Genomic DNA, 24,566 nt, shown 5'->3' with positions numbered 1-24,566 from the left:
CTTTCTCGGTAATTCAGAATCCATTTTTTATTGAGTTTCTTAATGAGATAAGACCGGGATATGAACCACCTACAGATGAATTACTTAGCGGTAGACTTTTAAGCGAGGAAACATCAAGGATCAATAAAAAAGTTGATGTCATTATCAAGAATTCCAGCAATTTAACGCTTGGTAAGATAGTTTTTAAGTTAATTATTTTTTTTTTTATTTTAATATATTTTTAAAATCTAATTTTTTAAAGCTCTTGACGGATGGACAAGCCCAACTGGCACCTCTATCTATAATTACATAATTCTAACACCTGATCGAGAACAATATCTTTATGCCCTTCACGATTACTCTAGTGATCATCATACGGGGGAATTTCTTGCAAATGGAATTGCCGATGTTATAGAAAAAATTGGTCCTAAAAAAATTACAGCATTAGTTACGGATAATGCTGCTAATTGTGTTAAAGCACGAGAGATAATTTCAAGTCAATATCCAAATATTATCAACATTCGATGTATTGCTCATTTTGTTAACTTGATAACTAAAGATATTATGGGTATGTTTTAAAATTCAAATAATATTATAATTTACAATTTCTAATTACAACTTCTCTAATTTTACTAAATTTAGGTCATGATTTTGCTAAACAAACAATTAAAAGTTGCAATCAAATTGCATCGTTTTTCAAAAAATCTCATACAGGAGGACGTTTATTAGCCGATGCTGCATTCACGTTAAAAATTAAAGGCGGAAGTCTCAAATCATATTGCGAGACTAGGTGGACCTCTATGTATGAAACTACCAATTCAGTTTCGCGTTTACAAGCAGCTTTAGAAACTGTAAGTTGTATTTATTACTCATCTTATTTTACAAATTATATTACAATTTATATTTTAATACTATAAATAATTATAGGTTTTATTAAACAATCCTAATGATATTACAAGCAAAGCTGTTAAAAAATATATCCGAAGCTTAGAATTTTTTGGAAATGTTAACAAATTAACAGAGGTTTTAAAGCCAATTAAAACCGCAATTACTTTACTTGAAAGTGCAAACACTAATCTCTCAGACTGTTTCATACAATTAATTTTATTAGCAAATGCTATTAAAAAATTACCTTCTCAAGGAATGATGGAATTTCATCAGCACTGTATCAAAGCGTTTAATAAACGTTGGGCTAATTTTGATCCAAAATTGTATATACTCGCGTACTTCTTACATCCGGGTTATCGTGGTTAGTATAATTATCTAATTTTTTTTGAATATTATAAAACATAATGTAAATATATAATCTAATGATTCTAATCCTTTAATATCTTTAATAGCAACTGGATTAAAAATAGAATATTGGAAAATTATAACTACCACTGCAGCGCAAATTTGGCAAAATAATGGAGGGGATAAGAGATCATGTGACCGTCTCTTAGCACAAATGCGTAACTATGAATTGCGACGTGAGCCATACGATCAAGAATTTGATAGGCAACTTGAAACACCAATGAGTTGGTGGCTTTCAATCAAAGATAAATATGATCATCTTTGTGATTTGGCCATAATGATATTTTCTATTACTCCACACAGTGCGGGGTGCGAAAGAGTTTTTCTACTTTAGGTTGGTTGTATGGTAAGCGAAGACAACGTTTAGGACTTTCAAGAGTTGAGGCTATGGCAAAGATTCGTTCATTTTATATATCCAATATAAGAGCCGAGCTTGTTTATGCTAGCCAAAAACATATAGTGGATGAATTACATGAAATGGTTAATGATTCGGTATTTTTACAATTTGAAAATGTGGATGAAAGTGAAACAGCTTCGGAGCCTTTAGAAATTCCCAATCACGAAGTTCAAGTTTTAATAATTGAGAAATTTATTGATTTAAAGAAAACAGTAAGGGAATTAGATGATGAAAATAGTGATACAAGTGCAAGTGATAGCGAAATTGATAGCAGTAGTGTTGATGATAATTACAGTGAAGACGATAGTGACAATGAAAATGATAATTTGGAAGTGGAAACTGATGGGTATAATATTGAAGAATTAACTAATAAATATTTGCTGGATAATGAAGATACGTTGTAAATTGTAGTTAGAAATTAGAATAATAATCCAGTCAAGATTTTTTTTTTGCGTATTAATAAATATTATAAAAAATTAATGTTCTCAATTGTAAACTTGAATTATTAACGCAAATTGTTTGTAAATTTTATTGATATTAACGAAATTGTTTCAAATGAAACATAAACTGACCATAATTTAAAGTTTTTTTATGATTATCATGTGTTTATTGTATTATAATCAGTTACGTTTTAACCAAAATTGGTTTCGTCATTTCGGATAAAAGATTAAGTTTCGGAATTAGTTTAGGTTTCGGAAAAGGTTTAGTAACTTAAAAAAAATCCTAAACGTTTCAGATTTGAAAAAACAGTTTCGTCCGGAATCATTAACAAAAGCATATGTTATGAAAGGCTGAGGGACTCGCAATTTCGAGATCGCCAGGCGTAAAGCCAACTATATGTCTTGCAAGGTAGATCTACATGTGAAAAGGTATGAAGATTCCATTTGCATGTGTCTTCAAAGAACTCTTGGCATCATATGACAATGCTAATCACTATTCTTATCTCCTTATCTTTTTTCCCAGCAAGATATAAAGCATGTAGAGGTATGTGGAAGTTCAGCCAACTTTTCGCAAAAAACTTTTCCAGAGAAAATAACGCAAAATAAGGTATGTATATGCCCTAAATTATGTATGTATAGGAGCGAGTTTTTCTCACTATGGGCTCTTGAATTTAGGAAATTCACTACACAATAACTGATAACAATGGTATCGAAATCACTCTCAACTGCCTTATTGTTCCTGTAGGGAACCTCATTGGGGTCCCATGTAGTGAAGTAAATCAAGCGATTACAATTAGAATAAATTGACCAGTTAGTGCACTTGAAGGAGCAATTCAAGCAAGATTGTGTCTCTAAGCATTCGTCAAATTAATCCCAGTAGTGTTTCTGAAAGACCTATGCAATAGCAGACTTTGATTTCTGATTTTTTTAATCAACCACCTGAGGCAGAATTCTTTCATGTCACCGTATATTCCCGTTAATAATTTACAGTACCATGTAGCGATAGCCATTAAGGCGCTTCGCATAGTCGCAATTTTTATGTATTTTAGGCGGCTACTGGCAACGTTTTTTATTTCATAAATAAAGTATTATTTTATCGAACGTATATGAAAAATGGGTCACGTGAAATGATGCAATGCCTGTGCTACATAAAAAGCTATATTAACACCCAGTATTTTCTTTCCCGAACAGAAATAAATTTTTATCTTACTCCGGAAAGTAACACTATTTTTTTGTCCGAGCCTATTATCACTATAAAAACGTAACACTATGTCTGAACCTAGTACACCTTATACTCCAGCTTCCACCTCCACTACTGTTGCTAGAAATGAGACGCTTACGTTAGCGGACAAAATCAAAAAATATGACACGACCAAGCTTGTAGATTTATTGCGTGAGGAAAAAGACTTAGGTCTTAACGATGAAGACTTGGAGATAATTTGCAAGAGGAAAATTAATGGCTGGGCTTTCCTCAAGATGGACCAACAAGATTTCAGAGATAGTGGGTTTAAAATAGGAACAGCAATAGTACTCGCGGACTTCGCTGAGAAGTGTAAAGAGAAAAAGAAGCGTGTCATACCGCAGTTTAGAGGAAGTGTTAGAAAAATACAGCATTAAGAGTAGTAGTATAACGAGCATCTCCCAATTCACACCAGGTAAGTTATGCTCATGCCAACCTTTTTTCGTCATAAATACCAACTCACGTATTCTGAATTTATAGACCCTTACCCAATCGATGAAAGTTCTAAGGAGTTCAAGCTCTGCATAGATGACATTCTTCGTAGGATAAAAAATATGGGGCCAGTCGTAGATAGTAATGAGGCTATGCGTTGTAAGTACATTTCTACGATTCTTTATACCGCTGTTAGCATCCTCGGAGGATTGGTGATCTTGCCTCAGATGAATGTATCTGGTGAAGAAAATTCCAGCTGTGTAGATTATGCGATCAAGAAAATACTGGATGATTTGCTTGAAAAAATAATATGCATAACTGAAGGAAAGCAAAACCAGCTGGGAAAAGGTGTGGCACAAAATCTAATGCAATGTCGAAGTTCGTGCGAAGTAAGTAATACCATTTTTTTATGTCTAGCCTCCATTCGACTATCCTTCTATCAGAATATACTAACCAATCATCATCTGTAATCATAGATGAATTTAGATACGCTCAAGAAAAAGCGTAAGACTGAAGAAGCATTCAAGGAGTATGAATATGTCTATGGTATCGTCACAACAGGTGAGAAATGACTCTAGTGAATCTGTTTTTTATTCCTTTGGTCTTTTGCATCACTAACTTGTTTTATAATTTCTTAGCCACAGACTGGTATTTCATTCTACATAGCACCGAGGCTATCTATTGTACGAGCAAGACTGAGTATCACATCTCCCTAACTGAAGACGCACTCAAGGACTCAACCGATTTACGTAAAAATGTGAAGAGGATTTTAGAGGTTATAGTGGGCTTGTTAAAAGATAGGGTAACAGCTAGTGAAGAATTTGCAAATAAGAAGCGCTGTGTAAAAGAGATAATAAAGAAAAAACAATTGTATAGGAGACTAGTGTAGATGTCATGTATCACGGGCTAAGTCTCGAACATTTGTATTTATTTTTCGCATGTAATAATAAAATTTTTCTTGGCAAATTTCGGCGAACTCGGTTCACCCAAAATCACGTGTTTTTTATTTTGAATGCTTATATACATTGTATTAGTTATATATAGATAATGTCATCCGAGCTTAAATTATTGAAACAGCGCATCACTGAACTTGAGGCTGAGAATACAGAGCTTAGGAAAGAGAATACTGAGATCCCCTATCTTAGAAACAAGCTCTCTGAAATAGCTGAACTTAAGCGCAGGAATATTGAGTTTCTAAGAACGAATAAGGAATATAACGAGAGGCGTGATGCTGAAAATGCCAAACTCAAGGCCAGAATCGAGGAGTTGGAGAAAAACAAGGAAGATTCTTCAGCTGAGAATGTTAGGCGTGATGTTGAAATTGCTGAGATTAAGGCTGAAGTAGTGAAACTAGCTGAAGGCGCTTAGGCAAGAGATAATAACGAAGAAAGCAAACAGTTAACTTCCCGTCAATCAGAAGTTATTTCTAAAGAAATGATTTCAGGATATGATCAGAATACTATAGATGAGATAGAGCCTCAAAGCTCTGCTTTCTCGAATACTATTAATCTGGCATTGAATGTATATGAGAAGGAGGATGTGAGTGATCATACTTTAGCGCCTTTAGCTAAATCATCGGAGAAAAAAAAGACAGATGCTTTCTTGAACGAGGTGGATAAGAAAATGATTCATGACAGGATTAGGCAAAGGAATAGAGAGAAAAAACTTCAGCGAAAAAACGAACAGGGTTTGATTCAAGAAATTAATTCATCCATGAAAGAAAAACACATCCTCTCGGCTGTGACTGAAATTTCAGCGAACCAAGTTCGCCCAAATTCTTTAGCAGAGAGAAATGAAGAGCGAGCGGTCCTCCCTGATATTATTAATCTATATGAAACTGCATGCGGTGCGGAAAAGAAAGCAATCGAAGCCAATAGAAAAGAAACTTTGCATTGGTGTTTCTATGCTAGAGAATTCAAGAGAATGTATAAAGATTTTATGATCAACAATAAAGTTGGGGAAAAGAAAGTGAAAGGTCAGGTATATGATTTTATTATCAAACAACTTCCCGATACTAAATGCAAAACTTTATGTAGGCAAACACAGTAAGCTTTGAGAATTGATGATTTATTCAAAAAAATAGGAATAGACAAGCTTCAATACATAAAAACATATAGTGCAGATACTATTTCGAAATTTACTGATCCTCAGATTCAAACAATAATAAATCACTTCACCGAAAAGCCTAATATGGAATTTATTAATGATACTGAAGATGAAAAACAAGATGACGATCAGAATAATGTATTGGAGGTCTTGCCTCTAAATGAATCAACTACACCTATTACATTAGCCTATGACTCTGCGAAGCACCTTAACGGCAATTCTTCTGATAATTCCAAGGAAGTAGACCCAAGCAATTCACTCGAAGTTGGGGACGATTATTACAAAATGCTCTTGGAAGATTGAGACGATTCAGATGATAATGGATATAATAGATACGGTGGATATAATGAATATGGTGAACGTAATAGAGGTTATTATTATCATGATGGAGGATATGAAATATACTTGTAGCCAAAACCTTTTCACGTGATTTTTGGCCACGTCTTTAAATCAAAATTAAGTTAAAAAATGATAAAAATTAATCTCTACATTCAGCCGAAACTATAATATAAAGTCTTTGGAGTTTCGGATGGATTTCTGGATAGTTTTTAATAATTTATTATAATTAAATTACTGAAAGTCCGAAACCCTGTCCAGCTTCATAGAGGTTTCGGCTACATGTATAATATGAAAGGAAATCCTCCCCAATGATGAGTTCTATCATCTTTCCAGTAACCACCTAGGAGAATTATGTACAGCGCTCCAGCAATGTGATATCAGCTTGGGTGAATCGTATAGACTGAATTATTATTATTTCTTTTTCGAATCACGTGGATGGCTTAGATATCGTACACAGTAAAACGTCATCTATACTTCTACAGAAAAATGCTATGTGCAGTAGAGTAACTTCGTCATGTGGACCGTTACCTGAAATGCGCAAAGCACTGGATGCAGTTTTATATGATCACGTGAAATTTATTTATACAGTTTACAGTAGGATCGGCATCATGCATGAATTAGAAACCGTGCCCAGAAAATGGAGCCGCATGCGCAGAAAATATTCAGTAAAATGTGAGAATTTTGTCATATGATGATACGAAGCAGTTTTTCATTCACAGGTTCTGGAATTTTTTATGAATTCATGTGGTATTGAGAATAATTGATTGTACGATTAGAATCTAGATCACCGGATAAATGGAAGATTTTTATTTAGCTTATTGGGCATTCATTATCCCATTTTTGAAAAAATATGAGCGATTATACTAATAAATTGGGCTATAACGTTTATTTTACATAATGAAGGGAGCATAACTAAGGTAATAAGGGAAAGGGTCTGTCAATTCTTAATGGTGTTAATAATAAAAATCATATGTTGTGAAGAGTTGAAAACTTTACAATCTCCGAGATCTACATTAGTTTACTTTGTGTCCAAAGAGATTATCATACCAAAAAGGATAATCCCCCTATTTCCTATTGTCTGCAGGAATTAAGCATATTATTAGTTAGTGTTTTAGTAATTACAAAGGAAATAAGTATGAATGGGGAAATCTTTCCTCGAATGTAGAATATGCGCGGGTAAAGTGTGAAGAGATTAGTAATTGAAATTAAACTATAAATACGGTACTTGAAATAAAAATTCTGAAGCATTTCCCATTGATATTGACGAATCAGAGTTTGTCTCAGAACTTGGAAAGAAAATCAAAGAAAAAGTTAAAGAGCTAAAAAATGACATATGTTCCGATATTGATGACGGTGATCTAGATTTACAGCTCTGGAAGGTTAATATCTTTAATAGCGATGTAGACAAGTTTTCGAGCCTTCGTCTACAAGAGGATGAAAGTAAGGGTATAGAGAAACTTGAAGGAACAAACCTTATTAGTAAATATTGGGGTGATTTAGAAGAAGGATTTACTCATGTTATTGTTACCTCAAATTATTTAATTAATCAAAATTTGAGAGAAAAAATTAAAGAATTAACTGAAAACTTTGAGAATGTGTCAATTCAGTTTGAAAGTGAGTAGTTTATCATTGTTATGTTTTTGATCAAGATATAATAATACAAAGTTTTATTTTTAGAGGAAATGGGTTATTTTGGTCGACTCTTCGAAATGCTAACCACAATAAAAAAAACAAAAATCGTGCTGGTAAGGCCTCTTATCTACTTAATTCTAATTACAATAAAGATTATACCTTTTTTTTCTTGACTTTTTTTGACTTCTTAATTCGTCCTTAACAGAGAATTCCATATTACAACTCGCATATAGTGAAAAAATCGTTAGTGAAGGCGATGACATTTTATATAATAATATTAAGATTACCACTTTGAAAGTGGCAGAAGGATAGGCATACATTGAGTATGGAAACGAGTATATTACAAATATAACGGAATTTATCAAGAAAAAAGAGATGGTGAGCTGTCGCTAGTTTGAATAGTTAATGTATTGTCAACAACTCATAATCTCATATTATCTCGTAATTGTAGATAACATACCCTCTGGTGCCTAAACAACGTGAGCTCTTTGCTATAGGCAATAGATCTTATAAGAATATACGTGAGATTCTGAGACCAAAATTACCACAAAGAGGGAGGTAAAAAAAAGTTGTAAAAAATTTTGACTCTGTCTCTGTCTACTTTCATCTAATATCATTATGTAGTAGTCTTCCACCTGTATTATGTATTTTTTTCGATCAATAAAAAGCAATTAATTTACCCAATTCAGATATATAATGGAGTGGGTTATGAGATTGTGGGAAGCGAAGTGAGCGTGTATGCCAATATATTCTTTTATTGTACTGAGATTATCTAGAACTTGATAAATAAACCCACAGAACATTGCACGTCTGAAATGTGTATTAGGTTGACGGTGCAGTGTGGCACAGCGATTTTTTCCAAAAAAATTAAATTGCAATTTTTTTTATTTAAAATAAAACCTTTAAATTACTATACAGTCAACCCTTGTTATAACAAACCCTAGGTTCTAGACCTCAACTTCGCTATAGAGCTATAGTGAAGATTTTAAGAGATTTGATTGGTTAATTCGTTATAACAAGGGGAAATTTATTATAGTTGTCTGAAAAATTCACTATATCAAGAGTTCGTTATATCAAGGTTTGACTGTATTAAATGTATTTTCGTCCGCTCTGCAAATTTACTTAGAAAATATACGGGTGGTTTAGAAGGCCATTTTCAAGTAATTTAACAAAAACTGTTTTTTCAACAAATCCAATTTTGGAAATGATCAGCAAAGACAATAAAATCAGTTGTTATATACTAAAGTCAAAATCTACTTCCAAAACCTCCTTCCATTTATAAGTGAATTTTGTAAAACAGATGAAAATATATCTAATATGTAAATTTGAAAATATTACATTAAAAAGAAAATCTTTAACTTATTTTTTTTTGAAATTACTGTGCCATACTGCACTGTCAACCTGACACACATTTCAAATGTGCCGGAACATTTTAATATGATGTCACTCATACAGTATCACGCATGTCTGAAATGTGTGTCAGGTTAACGGCGCAGCGATTTTTTCCAAAAAAATTAAATTGCAATTTTTTTTATTTAAAATAAAACCTTTAAATTACTACATTAGATGTATTTTCGTCTGCTCTGCAAAGTTGCTTAGAGAATATACGGGTGGTTTAGAAGGCTATTTTCGAGTTATTTAACAAAAACTGTTTTTTTGACAAATCCAATTTTGGAAATGATCGGCAAAGATGATAAAATCAGTTGTTATATACTAAAGTCAAAATCTACTTCCAAAACCTCCTTCCATTTATAAGTGAATTTTGTAAAACAGATGAAAATACATCTAATGTGTAAATTTGAAAACATTACATTAAAAAGAAAATCTTTAACTTATTTTTTTTTTGAAATTACTGCGCCACACTGCGCCGTCAACCTGACACACATTTCAGATGTACCAGTATCACAGGTATATCCCGAACTTTTGTATTTATTTTTTACTTCTGTATTAATAAAAATTTTTCTTGGCAAAATTTCAGCGAACTCAGTTCACCCAAAATCACGCGGGTGGCTTAGACATCACATCATTATATGCGCAGTAAAACGTCATACGCCACTGGTTCATGTGAATCTGCAGAATATTCTATGCGCAGTAGTACATCACCAGCATCCGCAGTCATTATTTTTAGAGGATCGTAATAATAGCAAGCCAAAGAGCAGTATTTTTGTGTTAACATACTGATGGACTTTCCTTAAAGTTCTGGTATGTTCTATATCACTCATTACGCAGTTCTGAATTACTAATAAAAAAACACATCCTGATTTTCATGTGGATCATAAGACAGGGCGTTGTTAAATAGAAATTCAAAAATGGAAATAGAGCGAATAGAAACTATGATTTACAGATCCTCGGACAAACGGTATATTTTTATTATCCTACTGAAGTTAGCGACTTCAAATTACGTGTATGGGTAATAACACATTAATCCGTTTTTGAATAGGAATTAGTGTGACTCGTCATCTACAAATCTCGATCCATGATGAACAAATATTCCGATTTTTTGTGATTACAATTGAAATAAGGGTTGTGAACTCAAACAAAAATGCACCACATCCGATCTTCTGTTTCGCAAGAGATCTTAGAAACAAACGGAAAATTTTGAGATACAGGCACACGGCATTGCTCCATTAGTATTATATCAAGTTGTCATAAAACCGTAATTTGTCAGATTTTATTTTAAGCATTATTGTTAAATACGCCTCAAATTCAGGGAGGAAAATTTTGTTATTATTAGACAGGATTCAGGCCGTTAATATTGCTTTAGCTGAAAAAATATAATTATGAAAAATGTAATTATGACAAATACACATAATAAAGCAAAATAATTTTTATTAAATCAGGTTAAATTCTCTTTTCACGCATAGTAGGCAAACAGTATAAAACAAACCTTTTCTCAGCGCATTTACGCAAGAGATTGCATATTAAAAAAAAAAATCAATCGTTAATATCTAAAAAACTTGATCCACCAATAAAATCTCTTAATAAAATTACTACATATCAATTTACCTAATCATGTTCAGTTTGTCATTGCTCAACTCTTCGGAGTCATGCCTTTTTTGACCTTAACCGCTGTTTTTTTGTTCATCGGTCCATAGGGATTGCTACCATGTGGTCAAAAAATTTCCAATGAACTTTCTGCACGTGTCACTAGAATCGTTAATGATCTTGATACAAAAAATAATACACCGGAAATCGAAAACATCTTCAGTAAACTTACCGCAGAAATTAATGCTAAAATCACCAATAACTTTCCGCATGTCTATCTGAAGTTAATTCTACTTTCACTGGGGAGCTCGGCAGAATCAATAATGAACTTAATAAAATCAATTCACATGATTCTGGAACGTCACTGAGGCGCAGAAAATTTTATCGATAGTCAATAATGTGACCACAAGACTCAATAATATTGAAGAAGCCTGCCGTAATGATTTTGGCAACATTTCATCTGAATTCACTTCGATCAAGACCTCCATTGAAGCTCTCTGAAATGAAATGATCCAATGTTATGCAATTGCTCAAAAGCATCAATACGAATTTGATCAGCAGAGTACATCATCTGCTTCATCCAATTCATCTCTTGAAGAAAATAGAAACCGTTTAAGCGAGTTTTCGATTCGAAAAAGGAATTGGGAGCACTAATGACTATGCGTTTGGAACTGTGAGACGTGAAATTCGTGAACTTACTGGGGAAAAGATTGAGAAAGTTACTGTGAAAAGCTTTTATTATAGTGAAAGGGATCCAAAATTTAATACAGTAATGTTATGCGATGATTAGATAGTAAAGAAATTTCTAGTTTAGACAATAACTTAGATAATCAAGAGTAGCGGAAAAGGAACTGCCATTATATGAGTTAGGGCTCGGCAGGCTTAACAAGCAGGTGTGTTTTTTCATGTCTTTCCTCCCTTGAAACAACCTCTTACTCTATTGTTTTTTACTTTCATTTTTTCTTAGCCGGCCGGCCCTTTCTCATATTATTTTATGAAAAGAATATGTGTGTGTTTTATGTGTATATAAGTTCTCAAATATAAGTTTTGTGTTCGCATATCAATGAAAAATATATCTGGCTTATAATAAAAAAACTTGCCTCTTTGATAGCATCATAAATTTTGCTTACTTTCTAGCATTTTTTTATCAAGCTTTTATTTTTATAACTTTAGATTATCTAATTCATTAAAAAAACTCGCTCATAAAAATTTAATCTAATACAACTTTGTATATATTTAATAAAAATCTAATAAACACTCCGAAAAAAAAGAAAGTGAATCATGGTTGAAGAACAAAAAATGAATCATCAAGCGCAAAATCGCTCCTGCACACTGCCACATTATGAAGAATCCAAGCGGTACCGATTGGCTCCGGTTGAGGTTGAACGTTGGGGTCGAAGAATGCATTGGGGTATAGCCCGCGAATGTTTCTGCGCACAGTGTAGAGTTCAGTGGCATTTGGGAAATAGAAAATAGCGCAAGAACCTTCGTCTCTACGTCTATTATTAAGACTGTTTGTAGCAAATGCATTCATTACCATTTGATAATTCGCATACGTGTTTTGGTTAATCCAATTTTGATTTGCTACGATAATAAGTACGGGATCAAGGTCGTCTACTTTACTAAGTTGTTGCTCATATTTCTCAATATCTTTGTTTGAAGCTTCCGGGAAAATAGTCTCAAGGGCCTCTCTGGTAGATGAGAACATTCTAGAAATAATGTGAAAAAAGTTTAACTACAATAGCTTGGATAAAATTACGCATTACTTACTCGTTTATGTCATCTTCATTCATGTCGTTTCCTGCTTGATTATCATTAATGGGCTTCTTTCCTTTGTCGTTTCCTGCGTTATTTCCTACGTCATTCATGTTATTTCCTCCTGCATTCATGTTATTTCCTCCTGCATTCATGTTATTTCCTCCTGCGTTTCCTGCGTTTCCTGGTTGTGATAAATTACTGATTAGATTATCAGTCATAAAACACGTGAAATCTAATTTTTGATTACCTCTCAACAATAACAAAATAGCACCAATTATATTAGCAATAATAAAAGCAACAAAGACGAATGGCACAGCCTAAAGAATGGAGACAATTTAGAGAAGTGATATAGTTTAAAAAAGTTGGCAAAATGAGGGGACAGGCCAGCCAGCCGAATAAAGAACACATTGGAAGGATCGTGACATAAGTAAAAACCCTAACCCTAATCCTAACCCTAACCCTAACAGGTAAACCATTCGATAGGCGATAAAAGTGAAATGAATGAAACAATTTTTCGGATAACTCCTTGTAAAAACATAGTTTTGGAAAATTAAGAGCTACAGTATTTCAAGAATGGAGTTAGTGATCTAAAGAGTGAGAATCTAAAAAGAAAAAAGAAATATCAAAAGAATCATCTAGGGGTATTTAACTCCTACTTAATAATGCGATCACATGAAAAATAATATGTATTATTGTATAAAAATTACGAATTATATGATTTTTTTATGGTGATTTTTAAGGGATTCTCCCGAAATCCCGACAACCATAATCCCGATGTGATAAAATCTTGACACTCCTATTCCCGACCAAGACAATATCCTGAATGATTAAAATACTGAAAGAATTATATCCCGAATAGTCCAAAATCTGGAATTCAAAATTCCCGAAAGTTCAAGTTACTGATGAGTCAAAATCCCGACACAATAAAGAAAAGAATTTTTTCATGTGACCATTTATGTAATAAATCATAGTGATTGCACAATTGTTAATAATTTGCATAATTTGCCAAGGAGTTATTATGTCAATTACTACTGCGTGATCTCACTATATATTATACTGTAACATGTAAGTCATAAATCAAAATTGCAATTTTTTATCATTTAAATTGGAAATAGTGCATATGTATTGTATATATGATTGTATTAATTGTCGCAAATTATATAATCAGTAGGAAATGATCTTCCTAGTAAATAAAAATCAAAGAGATACTCAAAATTATAATATTGTGTCGGGATTTTGACTCATCAGTAACTTGAACTTTCAGGAATTTTGATACTTTCGGGATTTTGATCGTTCAGTATATTGTCTCTGTTAGGAATACGTGCCTCGGGATTTTATCATATCGGGATTGTGCTTGTCGGGATTTCGTGATAAACCTGATTTTTAATGTGATTGGTTGATTTTACTAATCAATGATTTATTATCAGCCGTGTGGACCTGGTTTATGGTACTAAAGATGTTCTAAAGCCTCTTCGACTATAAGAAGTATAATGGGACCGTTAAAAATACACAAGGCATTATTAGCATCAAGAGTAGGCAAGTAATATAGATTCTCAACAGGGACTTGACTAAAGTTATGATCTAATTTATTTCTGACACTGCATGTCTCGTATAAGTATAACTGATGACCGGTTTTATTTTATCCAGATGGGGACAGATTATGGAGTTAATGTTGGGTAATTGTGTTAGTATAGTTTAGGAAAGTGAAAACTGGTGTCCACATGCATTAGTATTAGTATAGAGACATCATTTTGCTTTGTAAAGCAAACCTACGTAGAATTAATAATTTGTATGGTTGCCCACATTAGGCTCGTTATTTTTAACATGTAATGATGTGGTGTGTGTGTCTGAGAAGTTTCTATTCGATTTTTTGTGTAATTCCGGATGAATAAAATTATAGTTGAAAAAAAACAATATTGGATCGTAAAAGCATTTAAAAGTTTTGACTTTATTCAATGAGACTCAACTCTCAAAGATGATTTGGAATTACTACGTAAGGATCCTCGTAATACCAAACATCAGGGAAGATTGCCAGCACATTGTGTGCACCATCTTCCCATATTTTTTATTCGATAAAGGGTTGTAGACCATTCATGACTTTGGCACATTTCCAAAGCATCGGGGTATCTGTATTAACATATTTTGTAGAAAGGCACTCCCCACCTCGTTTTTGTGCAATATTATTTGCTATATCAATATTGAATCATCGTTGTCTACGTTTCCGGTTCTGTGTATTATGTCTTTGGATTGGGGTGCATTCTTGTTCTGGTGTAATATGTTCTTGTACTGGGATAATCTTTCGGCTTGGTATAACACGTTTTCTGCCTGGTTTACTACACCTTCGACACCAAGTTCCCTTAAGAATATCCTTTGCTGAAGCCTTCCATTTATGGCCTTCTTTACACGATGATCCCGTCTATTAACATACTCAGTTGCAAGGCAAAGACTTCCTTTCTTTTCTGCAAACTTCCTCCTATCTTCAATTGTTTGAGTACGACGTGCACACTATAGGCACCATGTTTTTTCATTCTTTACGCTAGTAAGCCTTGCAGACCATAAATGATCCTTAGCACATTTCCAAAGCATTGGTATCTGACAATTGACATATCTTTCAGAGATACATTCACCTCCTCTGCTACGTGCAATCTCTTTAGCAACATCCAAAGTTAATTTTGCCATTAATATTTTACACTAAATTTCAAAAGGCCGGCGGAAAGCATGATATTATTTCATTTGTGCTTTATTCCTCCCTTTAAACGTGATACTCCAATATCTTTTATTAGTTTCATTTTTTACTTAGTTGGCCGGCCCTTTCTCATGTATACTTCACGAAAAAAATATAATAAAGAATTCATTTGATTTTAAAATATACTGTGTTTATTTTACAAGTAAAATAATTACATTTGCTTTTGTTTTTCACATATTACAGATATAATATTTCGCACTAGCGGACAACAGTAAATTAACGAAAAAACCCTAATCATCTTCTGTTTGAGCACCACCATAATTAAAAGTAACATTGATCACGTTTGCATTTTGCGAAAAAGAAGGTAATGTTGGAGTAATAGGTCTGGAAATATTAGGTGTTTCGACAGGATTTGCAAGTGATAATGATTTTCTGGAGACGCCAATGGCAGAACTTGATTTCTCTTTGGGCCGTTCAGGTGAGATTGAGGAGGCTGATGTCTCGTGAGAACTCGTCCTACTAACATTTTCATTACGCACTTGCTCGAATGGAAGTTCTAGCGAATGGTGATAGTATTAATTTAGAGATAATCACCCATTTATTTTCTACAGAAACATACCTGGTTTTAACCAGAACTTCTCTGAGAACTCTTTGTATATTTTTTTCCCACCAAACTCTTCTTGGTTCCAGTTCCTTCTCTATATCTTTTGGCCGTCTAAAAATAGTAAGTATATTAACCCTAGATTCCACATAAAATCCAAGTAGGCCTACTTACATTAAAAGCTTAAGAACTTCTTGTGACAGTCTTTACTGAGGAAAAAGTTGGTATTCTCTTGTTCGTTAAGCTTACTGGCAATATCGTCCTAAAAATCTTGTTTCTTCTTATTTGGGGTGGCATGATATTCGGAATTTCTTTATTTACGTTCGTTGATGAGAAGACGAAGCTGAGCGTCAGACCACTCAGTAAAAGAAGACATGTTTACATTGGTGAGAGAACTCCATAAAAATTGGGCCGGTTTTATGAAAATATCGAGTGATGTATTCTGATCATAGTGAAGGATGATTGATTTGATTTAATGAAATGATTAATCGAATAATAATGGTGGCTTAGCCTTTATTTTAATCCACATGATATGCTGATCACCCGTGATTTGAGAAACCACTCAGCGCCATGAAAGTGCCAGGGAAGTGTCATGGAACTGGTGGAGATCTCATGTGATACAAATTTTATAGTTTAGCCATTCATGGTGATCGGGTTTAATTTAACTGAATCATGACATCAGAGTTATAATATCTGTTTTTCACCCAAACAATCGAATAAAAATGAATCTTATATTTATTAGAGTATACTAGTGCTAAATCAGCTATAAAACAATAAAATCGCTATAATTTATTTATTGTGCATATTCAAGTGTATTAATATGACAAGTGTGATTAAATTTCCACTAGGCGATAGTTTTGAGAGTACTTATGAGGAGTATGTCGCACAGGTCAAAAAGTGAAAAATCAGGCATCAATTAGTCACCAATCGGTTAGCTAATTGGTGACTGATTGGCATTTTTGCCAAATACCGTCACCAATCAGGCAGTTTACTAACTTTTGATCCAGTAATCAGAAAAGAATGAAATATAGCTCATTGGAATCATCTCAATAAAATGAATCTAATGGTAGTAAAACCTATATATACTTCTCAGTAGAATTAAAAAGTCAATGTCAAAATATTACGGCATAGCCAAAAACAATTACGTCAGTACAAATGTTTACTAATAAAACATATAATTACGGCGAATTATGGCATTTTAATTACATCTATCATAATTCAAAAATTCAATTCCGCTGATAAGTATAGTAAACCCGCATTTCTAGGATTAATACGTGATGAGAAATTAAGTAAAATATAAAAATAAAAATATCTTATTTATATTTTATTTAATTTTTTATTACAGCAGATTGCAAAATTGTAAGACCACCCTATGATTTTCAATTTGAAAATTTGATATTTTGAATTTTTCAAGAATTAGTAAAAAAGCAAGTTTAAATACCTATTTTACACTAGTCGAACGATGTTAAATCGGGAACCAATCAGGTGATCAAATTCCACCCGATTGGTCCCTACACACGTCAAATGACCAAAAATAGGCAAAAAAAATGGCTAGAATTGCATAAACTATTCGCAAATTTATATAAACTATTTACAAATAGTATAGGTTAATTCGCAAATAGCCAAAAACAGCCAAGAATAGCCAAGAATAGCCAAGAATAGCCAAGAATAGCCACTGCTTTTCGCGCCATTTTTTTTGCCAATTTTTAGCATTTCGACCTGTGCTATTTTTTAAAAAATTTTCATCAATCAGTAAACCCGATTGCTGCCAAAAGATTGTGCAAAAGGAGGATACTCAGGTACCAATCGGGATATTCAATAGAGTACAATCGGGTATTAATAATTACCAATAGAATATTTACTATTTGACATATCAGTATACCAATTTATAGCTTTTTGATAAATTTATAACAATAAGAAATCTTCCGATTGCCATACATTTTTATTTAAAAATTTACAAAAATTTACGATTTTATTTAAAATATTTAAAATATTTACTATACTAAAAAATCAGTTTTATTGAAATACTGATACAGTGACACATCTATAAGTGCACCCTCTATAAGTGCACACACTATATAAATTCTCTTTAAGTGCACAGTAGACCTAATCCCAACTTATAAAAGCTCTTAATATTTTACTCTCTATAAATGCACACCCTCTCTAAGTACACATTATACTATTTTTTTACTATGGTCCCAAGGGGGTGCATTTAAAGAGGTGTCACTGTATTGCTAAAATTGTTATTTATATAATTTGACTACTCCACTATTCGCTGCTGATACTATCATATTCAGAGGAAACAACACTAACACTTCTTTTATTTTTATTTTAATCCTCTTCTTTGTCTTCCTGATTTTCGTCAACTTCTTCTAGATTTTCTTCAACTTCTTCTTGATTTTCGTCAACAACTTCTTGATTTTCATCTTCTTCAGCCTGATCATCTTCTTCCGGTGGATCCTGGTTTTCGTCAGCTTCTTCCAGAGGAGAGTAAGGTTGCTTGCCGAAACCTAGGAGTTTAGGCAAGATGGCGTTTTGCCGAAAAGCGAAATTCTGCTGAAACTATATTAAAGTTATATTAAAAAACTGGCAAAACTTTGGAGAAAGGCGAAATTGCCAAAACTTATTATAAATGCTAAAACTGCTGAAACTCTGCCGAAACTATAATAAATCTATAGTAAAATTTTGACGAAACTAATCGTAGGATTTTGAAGAGGTTTAGACAAGCAACCTTAGAGGAGAGCATTTATTTTCACTATATTTCTCGATAAGCTGTTTTAGGGATCCATTGTAGCCATCTTTAGTCCATCGTAGGGCGTTAATTGGTGCATCGATTTTGTTAGTTGCGTAATTACTATACTTCCGATTTCTTACACGTCAAGACTTTGATGAAGCTGCACTATCAACATAATTTTGAAGAAATGTACGTAGCTATACAAATAAAAATAGTATTAAATTAAGATACACCGATTGGTAAAAATTACTTGAATACTTATGGAAGATGATCTCCATTTGAGATCCTGAATGATGATCTTACATTTGTTAGGTTGTCTTCATCGGTCTCCGATTTTTCTGGACTGTGATATCGATTTTTGGTCTGAACAGGTCAGAGCTCGTCGTCATAGAATTTATTTACCAATCGATCCTTTAACGTGATTAGTTTGTCAATAATTTTTGATCTTTTTTCACGTTTCTAAATAAATAATAGGAAATATTTATTAATAAGAAAAGGTAATATCAAACAAAATAATTTAATATTTACATCACTTTATCAAGAATTTGCGTGCCGCCTTTTTTATCATTTTCTACCCAATTTGCACCACGTCTTGCATTAAGAAGTTCCTCCCATTGATGCCGATGACATTCATGAATGACATGTTTAATGACGCCATCAGTCACCAGGAAGAATTTCTTATTAATTGATTTTTGAACAACCGGAATGATATTATTCACTTTTTTTCGTTGACTTTCAAAGGTTTTTTTTATATTTAGACTTTTATCATCTGAAAGTCGGTCCATTATTCTGACTATTTCACCCTAATCGTGAGATTATCATAATTGATTAGCAACAATTTGAATAATTAAAACGAATTAAAATAAAATATGGTTCATAATTGATTAGCAGCAATTCAGATAATTAAAATGAATTAAAATAAAATACGGTACTCTTAAAGTATTCCTTTGATCCCTATTCATTTCTTCATAATGAAGAAACGATAATAAATTTGAGAATAGCGCTGAATTTGAGGATGGTGCCGATTTTGAGGATGGTGAGGATGAAGTTGATGAAGATGAAGAGGAAGAGGATGGGATGGGGATGGAGATAGTCTGCTTTGCACGCTTTTTGATGATCCCAGTATACCGTATTTTTGCACATATTTAGGCTTATTCAATGACCTGGTCATGTACTGGTTCTTTCAGCTCTTTGGACCTTGAGTTTCCAGATCCACGTTGGACCAGTCAATAATATTTTCTTTTGGATCAGTTACCTTCTGCTTTCCTTTTGTAACAGTCTTAAGCAGGCGAGTCAACTCCTCAACCTGCATCTGTAAAGCTACAAAAGGAAATCAGGTTAAAACTAAATCGATTTGTGATAGTTTTTCATATAACTACATACCGGATTCATTGGAATCATTATTTCTCTCATTCTATTGAGTCAATTGATCATTATTTCTCTCATTTTGTTGAATCATATCATCATTTCCTTCGTCGTCTTCGTCAACTAAATCAATAAAAATAGGCTTTTTGCCTTTCATTATTTCACATCCTTTAGATTCGTGATATATTGAATTCAATCGCGCATGATTAATGTAAATTTTCAAAATATACCACTGTTTCCCTTGTCCTGAACAATGTCAATTAAAGTGGGCTTTTGTTTTTTTGTAAGTTCTGATCGTCGTCTTTTTGTACATCTTAACTCAGGATCACTTTCATTAGATATTGATTGTGAAGAATAAGTAATATATTGAGAAATTAAAGAATTTGATAAAAATCAACCAAATTAAATTACCCTTGTTTGGTACTACTTTGCTTATCAGATTTTCTATCTGAATCACTATCTGAATGGTGACGTTTTTTAGATTTTTTTGACTTTTTGACTTTTTTATTTTTATTAGTCATATTTGAATGTATTTACAATTTCGGTAAATTTTTATGTATAGAATAATATAGGATTTTTTTATAAAAATCGGTAATGAGCAAAAGAGAAAAAAAAAAAGTCTGTTTAAAAATTAGACTTACTATATATATATATTTATTTAATAGTTTAAAATAAACTTTTACGAACTATTGATATTTATGATTAAACTTAAATAAATCAATTTCGTCAATTTTCACCGATTAATAAATAGTATAATATAAAAATAAATTAAAAATAAATTGTATCAAATTTTCTTAGGATAAATTATATACTATTGATATATTTAAAAAATAAATTGTATCAAATTTTCGCAAGATTAATAAATTATATACTATTGATATATTTAAAAATAAATTGTATTAAATTTTTGCAAGATTAATAAATTATATACTATTGATATATTTAAAAATAAAAAAATAAATTAATTGATATATTATTTAGAAATAAATTGTATCAATTTTTGCAATCTCTTTATTAACCGATTAAAATAAATAGTTTAATTTATCTAATTGTGGTAATATTCACACAATTCAATTCTGATGTATACAATAATTAATCGCAAAGCCAATTGATCAAATTTTCTTGCAAACCAACTGATTGATATATTTTAAAGAATTAATTGTAAATAAGCTAACTGATTGATGTATTTTGAGGAAATTTTGATTACAAATTGACGGATTGAAGATGACAAAATCAAAAAAAAATCGCATTAATAAAGATCGTACGAAAGTTACTGATAGTGCACCTAAAACTAGAAAATTTGTCGAATGCAATTGTTTGTTGCATTGTGGTGGTGGTAAGTTAGTGGATCCCAGAACATTCAGAAGACATCAAGAAGAAGTTAACTGACTTCAAACAATTGCTTCTGGATCTTAGAGTTCTTCTCAACTAAAAGGTACCAGGAACGAACTGTATAGTGTAGAATCACCTTCAGATGAAAAAGGAAAAAAAAGAATTAGAGTGGTAGAGAATACATCAGATGATGATGATGGCGATGATGATGATGATGGTGATGATGGTAATGAATCTCCCAATGAAAGAGGAAAAAGAAGAATTAGAGCGGTAGAATATTTATTAGATGATGATGATGAATCACCTCTAAGCGATAATGAACCAATGCCAGAGAAACCAGAAAGATGAAAGCGTACCAATAAAATTGACGATATGATTTCTGATGATGACGATAATGATAGATCTTTGACCGACAGGTCTTTAACAGAAAGTGACGCTAATGAATCCTTAACAGAAGATGATGATGAAACTTCTGAGGTATTTGGAGATGATGACCGTGATTTAAGTGAAGATGAAGTTCTGATCGAACAATTTACAGCTCCCAATTTTGATGACTATGATTATGAATCAGATCTTAGAAATCTTAACACAAACATTGACTTTAACGATTCGGGGATACTTTTGTGGATATTCAAATATCAGGTGAGATTTTGTCTTCCTGATGTTGCCATCAATAAACTTATTAAATTATTTAAGATAGTTTTATCAGATGTTGATAAATGACGATTTGAAAAATTCCCTACATCATCTTATTTGGCGAAAAAACTTTAAAAGATTGTTAAGTAAGAAAAGACATACGCAGTATGTCTAGATTGTAATACTTTGTATAAAGTTTCAGAAATTTTAATACAAAATCAAAATGTAGAGTTCAGATGTACCCATGTGGAGTTTCTGAATTATTTAAAGCACAGCAAAAGACAAGTTTGCAGAGTAAAATTAACAAATAAGGTCCCGATAGTTAAGGGATTTGCCAGAAAACCTAAAATGTTATTTCTGATACCTTCTCTAAAAACCTAAATAATATCAATATATCAGCGCCCAGGTTTTGTAGAGTCACTTCAAAAATAGACAAATCGAGTTAATATAGCAAATTTATATACTAATATTTATGATGGAGAAGTATGGAAAACATTTCCGTCTTCCCTAGACAACCCGGATACTCGATTTTTTACAAATGAGACAGCCGATTCTAATCTTGGGATCATGATTAATTTAGACTGGTTCCAACCATTTAATTCGTCAGCTTACAACTCCGGTATTATCTATGGAGTCATATGTAATCTTCCCCGTGATATTAGATTTAAATGAGAAAATATGCTATATCTTGGACTTCTACTAGGACCGGAAGAGATAAAATTACACAAGATAAATCATTATCTTAGTCCAATTGTTGACGAATTGTTAGAATTCTGGGATGGTGTTGATTTACCTTCCACCGATTTGCATCCAACTGGTAAAAGAATCTGGATGGCAGTAATTTGCTGCAGCAATGACATACCGGCTGCTAGAAAATTATGCGATCATATTTCAGCATTAGTTGGCTGCCATCGATGCTATAAAATAGCTAACATTAGCGGAAGAAAGCTTAATTACGGATGGTTTGATGACATGACCGAGTGGTTCATGCAAAAAGATCTAAATGAACATCAACGCAATGCTGAACGTTGACGGTTATGTAAATCTAAGTATGAAAGAAAAAAATATGTTTCCAAAACTCACGTACGTTGGTCAGAGTTGTTAAGATTGCCGTATTTCAACCTGATCAGATTTCTTGTGGTTGATCCAATGCATAATTTATTTTTGTGAATCGCGCATTAGATCGTAAAAAGGTTGTGGATAGATGGCAGAAAAATAACAAAAACCCATCTTAAATTGATGGAAAAAAGAGCAAAAAAGATCCAAGTTCCGGTTGATTTAGGAAAGATACCTTCTAAAATAGCAACCGGAGAAGGATTTTCTGGATATACAGCTGATCAATGGAAATCGTTTATTATGATTTATGCAACACCGATTATGTGGGATCTTTTGGACGAGGCTGATCAAAAAATTTTAGCAAATTTTGTAAAAGCCTGTACTTTGCTTGTTTGTCAAATTGTTAACAAAAGCGCACTGCTCGAAGATCATTACCAACTGACCAAGTAGCTCGTTTAATTGAGAAAAATTACGGACAGGAGAAAATAACTCCAAATATCTATTTATCTCTCCACATCATTGAATGTTGCCAAGATTATGGACCGCCTTATTCGTTCTGGTGTTATTCATTTGAATGAATGAATGGCGTATTAGGTAAAACACGTTGATTGTTAAAAATCAAAATTTCTAATTGGCAAATTGGTAACAGATAAACTTATTGTTTAAATAAATTCCCTTCCTAATAGTAAATGTACTATTGAATTAGAATTGTTGTGAATCATCGTGTAAAATTCGCAGTTAGACAGCTTAATATCTGCCCAATCAGATAATGCAAAATTGATGAATGCATTACCTTTGGTTCAATCTTGATTAACAACTGGAAGTTTAGCAGCTTATGATGGGTTTGATTTTAATGAACTTTACCATTTTATGCAAAATTTTCATTAAAATATCAATAACACGATTACTACTGGTAGCGAAGAATTTCCAGGAGAGATGCTTACTCCAAGAAATCAAGTATTGTTACTAAATACCACATATGAACTATTGGTGAAATATTATAATGATATATATGATTGGAATTTTACATCAATTGCTGATTTAGCTTCGAGTGATTTAGCGTCAGGAGATTCCAATCAATCAATCGTTGTATTGCCAATCGTAATCCAGTTTGGTCGTATTCAGATTGCTGCCAAAATTTTTGGGTCAAAAAGTACACCCCGATATTAAAGAAGTTCATATATTCTGGCCAAATTTATACAGGACGATGAGTCCATAGACATTTACTTTGGTCATGTTCAGTATTATTTCGAGCATACAGTACAGCTGCCAATCGGTCCTAAGATGCATCAGCTCGCTTTTGTCAACTGGTATTTATGGGTACCAAATGAGAAAACAAGGTTTCATTGCAGAATCGGCAATTGGGATGATAAAAGTTGCAACGTTGAATTGTGGAAATATGATTTCCACGAATTATCTAGAGATGCCATCATGCCGATTTATAGTCGATTCTTACCTAGCAAATTTACAGTTGGCACACGAAATCCAACTACTTATATGGCAGTCATACCAATTAATAGACAATTTCATTTGTAATAAAATAGAGTTCATTTAC

General features: G+C 32.6%; 8 protein-coding genes across 8 annotated transcripts; 4 read left to right on the top strand and 4 right to left on the bottom strand.

Annotated features, from left to right (window-relative positions):
• Positions 1 to 5,215: 5,215 nt before the first annotated feature.
• On the top strand, positions 5,216 to 6,190 carry OCT59_004136 (uncharacterized protein; the record flags this gene model as incomplete). The annotated part of the gene is made up of 2 exons (XM_066148091.1): positions 5,216 to 5,826; positions 5,899 to 6,190. 2 exons carry the CDS (start codon positions 5,216 to 5,218, stop codon positions 6,188 to 6,190), a joined length of 903 nt encoding a protein of 300 aa, XP_065996727.1.
• A 1,175-nt stretch (positions 6,191 to 7,365) lies between these two features.
• Positions 7,366 to 8,170, top strand: OCT59_004135 (uncharacterized protein; the record flags this gene model as incomplete). Its single annotated transcript, XM_066148090.1, has 3 exons — positions 7,366 to 7,402; positions 7,472 to 7,840; positions 8,064 to 8,170. The coding sequence occupies 3 exons, from the start codon at positions 7,366 to 7,368 to the stop codon at positions 8,168 to 8,170; spliced, it is 513 nt and encodes a 170-aa protein (XP_065996726.1).
• A 3,952-nt stretch (positions 8,171 to 12,122) lies between these two features.
• On the bottom strand, positions 12,123 to 12,819 carry OCT59_004134 (uncharacterized protein; the record flags this gene model as incomplete). The annotated part of the gene is made up of 2 exons (XM_025326846.1): positions 12,123 to 12,552; positions 12,614 to 12,819. 2 exons carry the CDS (start codon positions 12,817 to 12,819, stop codon positions 12,123 to 12,125), a joined length of 636 nt encoding a protein of 211 aa, XP_025174106.1.
• Positions 12,820 to 15,577: 2,758 nt separating this feature from the next.
• Positions 15,578 to 16,264, bottom strand: OCT59_004133 (uncharacterized protein; the record flags this gene model as incomplete). The annotated part of the gene is made up of 3 exons (XM_066148089.1): positions 15,578 to 15,806; positions 15,907 to 16,054; positions 16,210 to 16,264. The coding sequence occupies 3 exons, from the start codon at positions 16,262 to 16,264 to the stop codon at positions 15,578 to 15,580; spliced, it is 432 nt and encodes a 143-aa protein (XP_065996725.1).
• Positions 16,265 to 18,219: 1,955 nt separating this feature from the next.
• Positions 18,220 to 19,934, bottom strand: OCT59_004132 (uncharacterized protein; the record flags this gene model as incomplete). The annotated part of the gene is made up of 5 exons (XM_066148088.1): positions 18,220 to 18,450; positions 18,926 to 18,965; positions 19,151 to 19,425; positions 19,555 to 19,728; positions 19,878 to 19,934. The coding sequence occupies 5 exons, from the start codon at positions 19,932 to 19,934 to the stop codon at positions 18,220 to 18,222; spliced, it is 777 nt and encodes a 258-aa protein (XP_065996724.1).
• Positions 19,935 to 20,036: 102 nt separating this feature from the next.
• Positions 20,037 to 20,508, bottom strand: OCT59_004131 (uncharacterized protein; the record flags this gene model as incomplete). Its single annotated transcript, XM_066148087.1, has 3 exons — positions 20,037 to 20,155; positions 20,218 to 20,315; positions 20,399 to 20,508. 3 exons carry the CDS (start codon positions 20,506 to 20,508, stop codon positions 20,037 to 20,039), a joined length of 327 nt encoding a protein of 108 aa, XP_065996723.1.
• Positions 20,509 to 21,211: 703 nt separating this feature from the next.
• On the top strand, positions 21,212 to 21,667 carry OCT59_004130 (uncharacterized protein; the record flags this gene model as incomplete). The annotated part of the gene is made up of 2 exons (XM_066148086.1): positions 21,212 to 21,323; positions 21,423 to 21,667. The coding sequence occupies 2 exons, from the start codon at positions 21,212 to 21,214 to the stop codon at positions 21,665 to 21,667; spliced, it is 357 nt and encodes a 118-aa protein (XP_065996722.1).
• A 24-nt stretch (positions 21,668 to 21,691) lies between these two features.
• On the top strand, positions 21,692 to 22,042 carry OCT59_004129 (uncharacterized protein; the record flags this gene model as incomplete). The annotated part of the gene is made up of 1 exon (XM_066148085.1): positions 21,692 to 22,042. The coding sequence occupies one exon, from the start codon at positions 21,692 to 21,694 to the stop codon at positions 22,040 to 22,042; it is 351 nt and encodes a 116-aa protein (XP_065996721.1).
• Positions 22,043 to 24,566: the final 2,524 nt, after the last annotated feature.

This window comes from Rhizophagus irregularis, chromosome 12 (assembly GCF_026210795.1).
Source record: "Rhizophagus irregularis chromosome 12, complete sequence".
Lineage (NCBI taxonomy): Eukaryota > Fungi > Glomeromycota > Glomeromycetes > Glomerales > Glomeraceae > Rhizophagus > Rhizophagus irregularis.
This window is presented reverse-complemented; position numbering and strand designations above follow the sequence as displayed.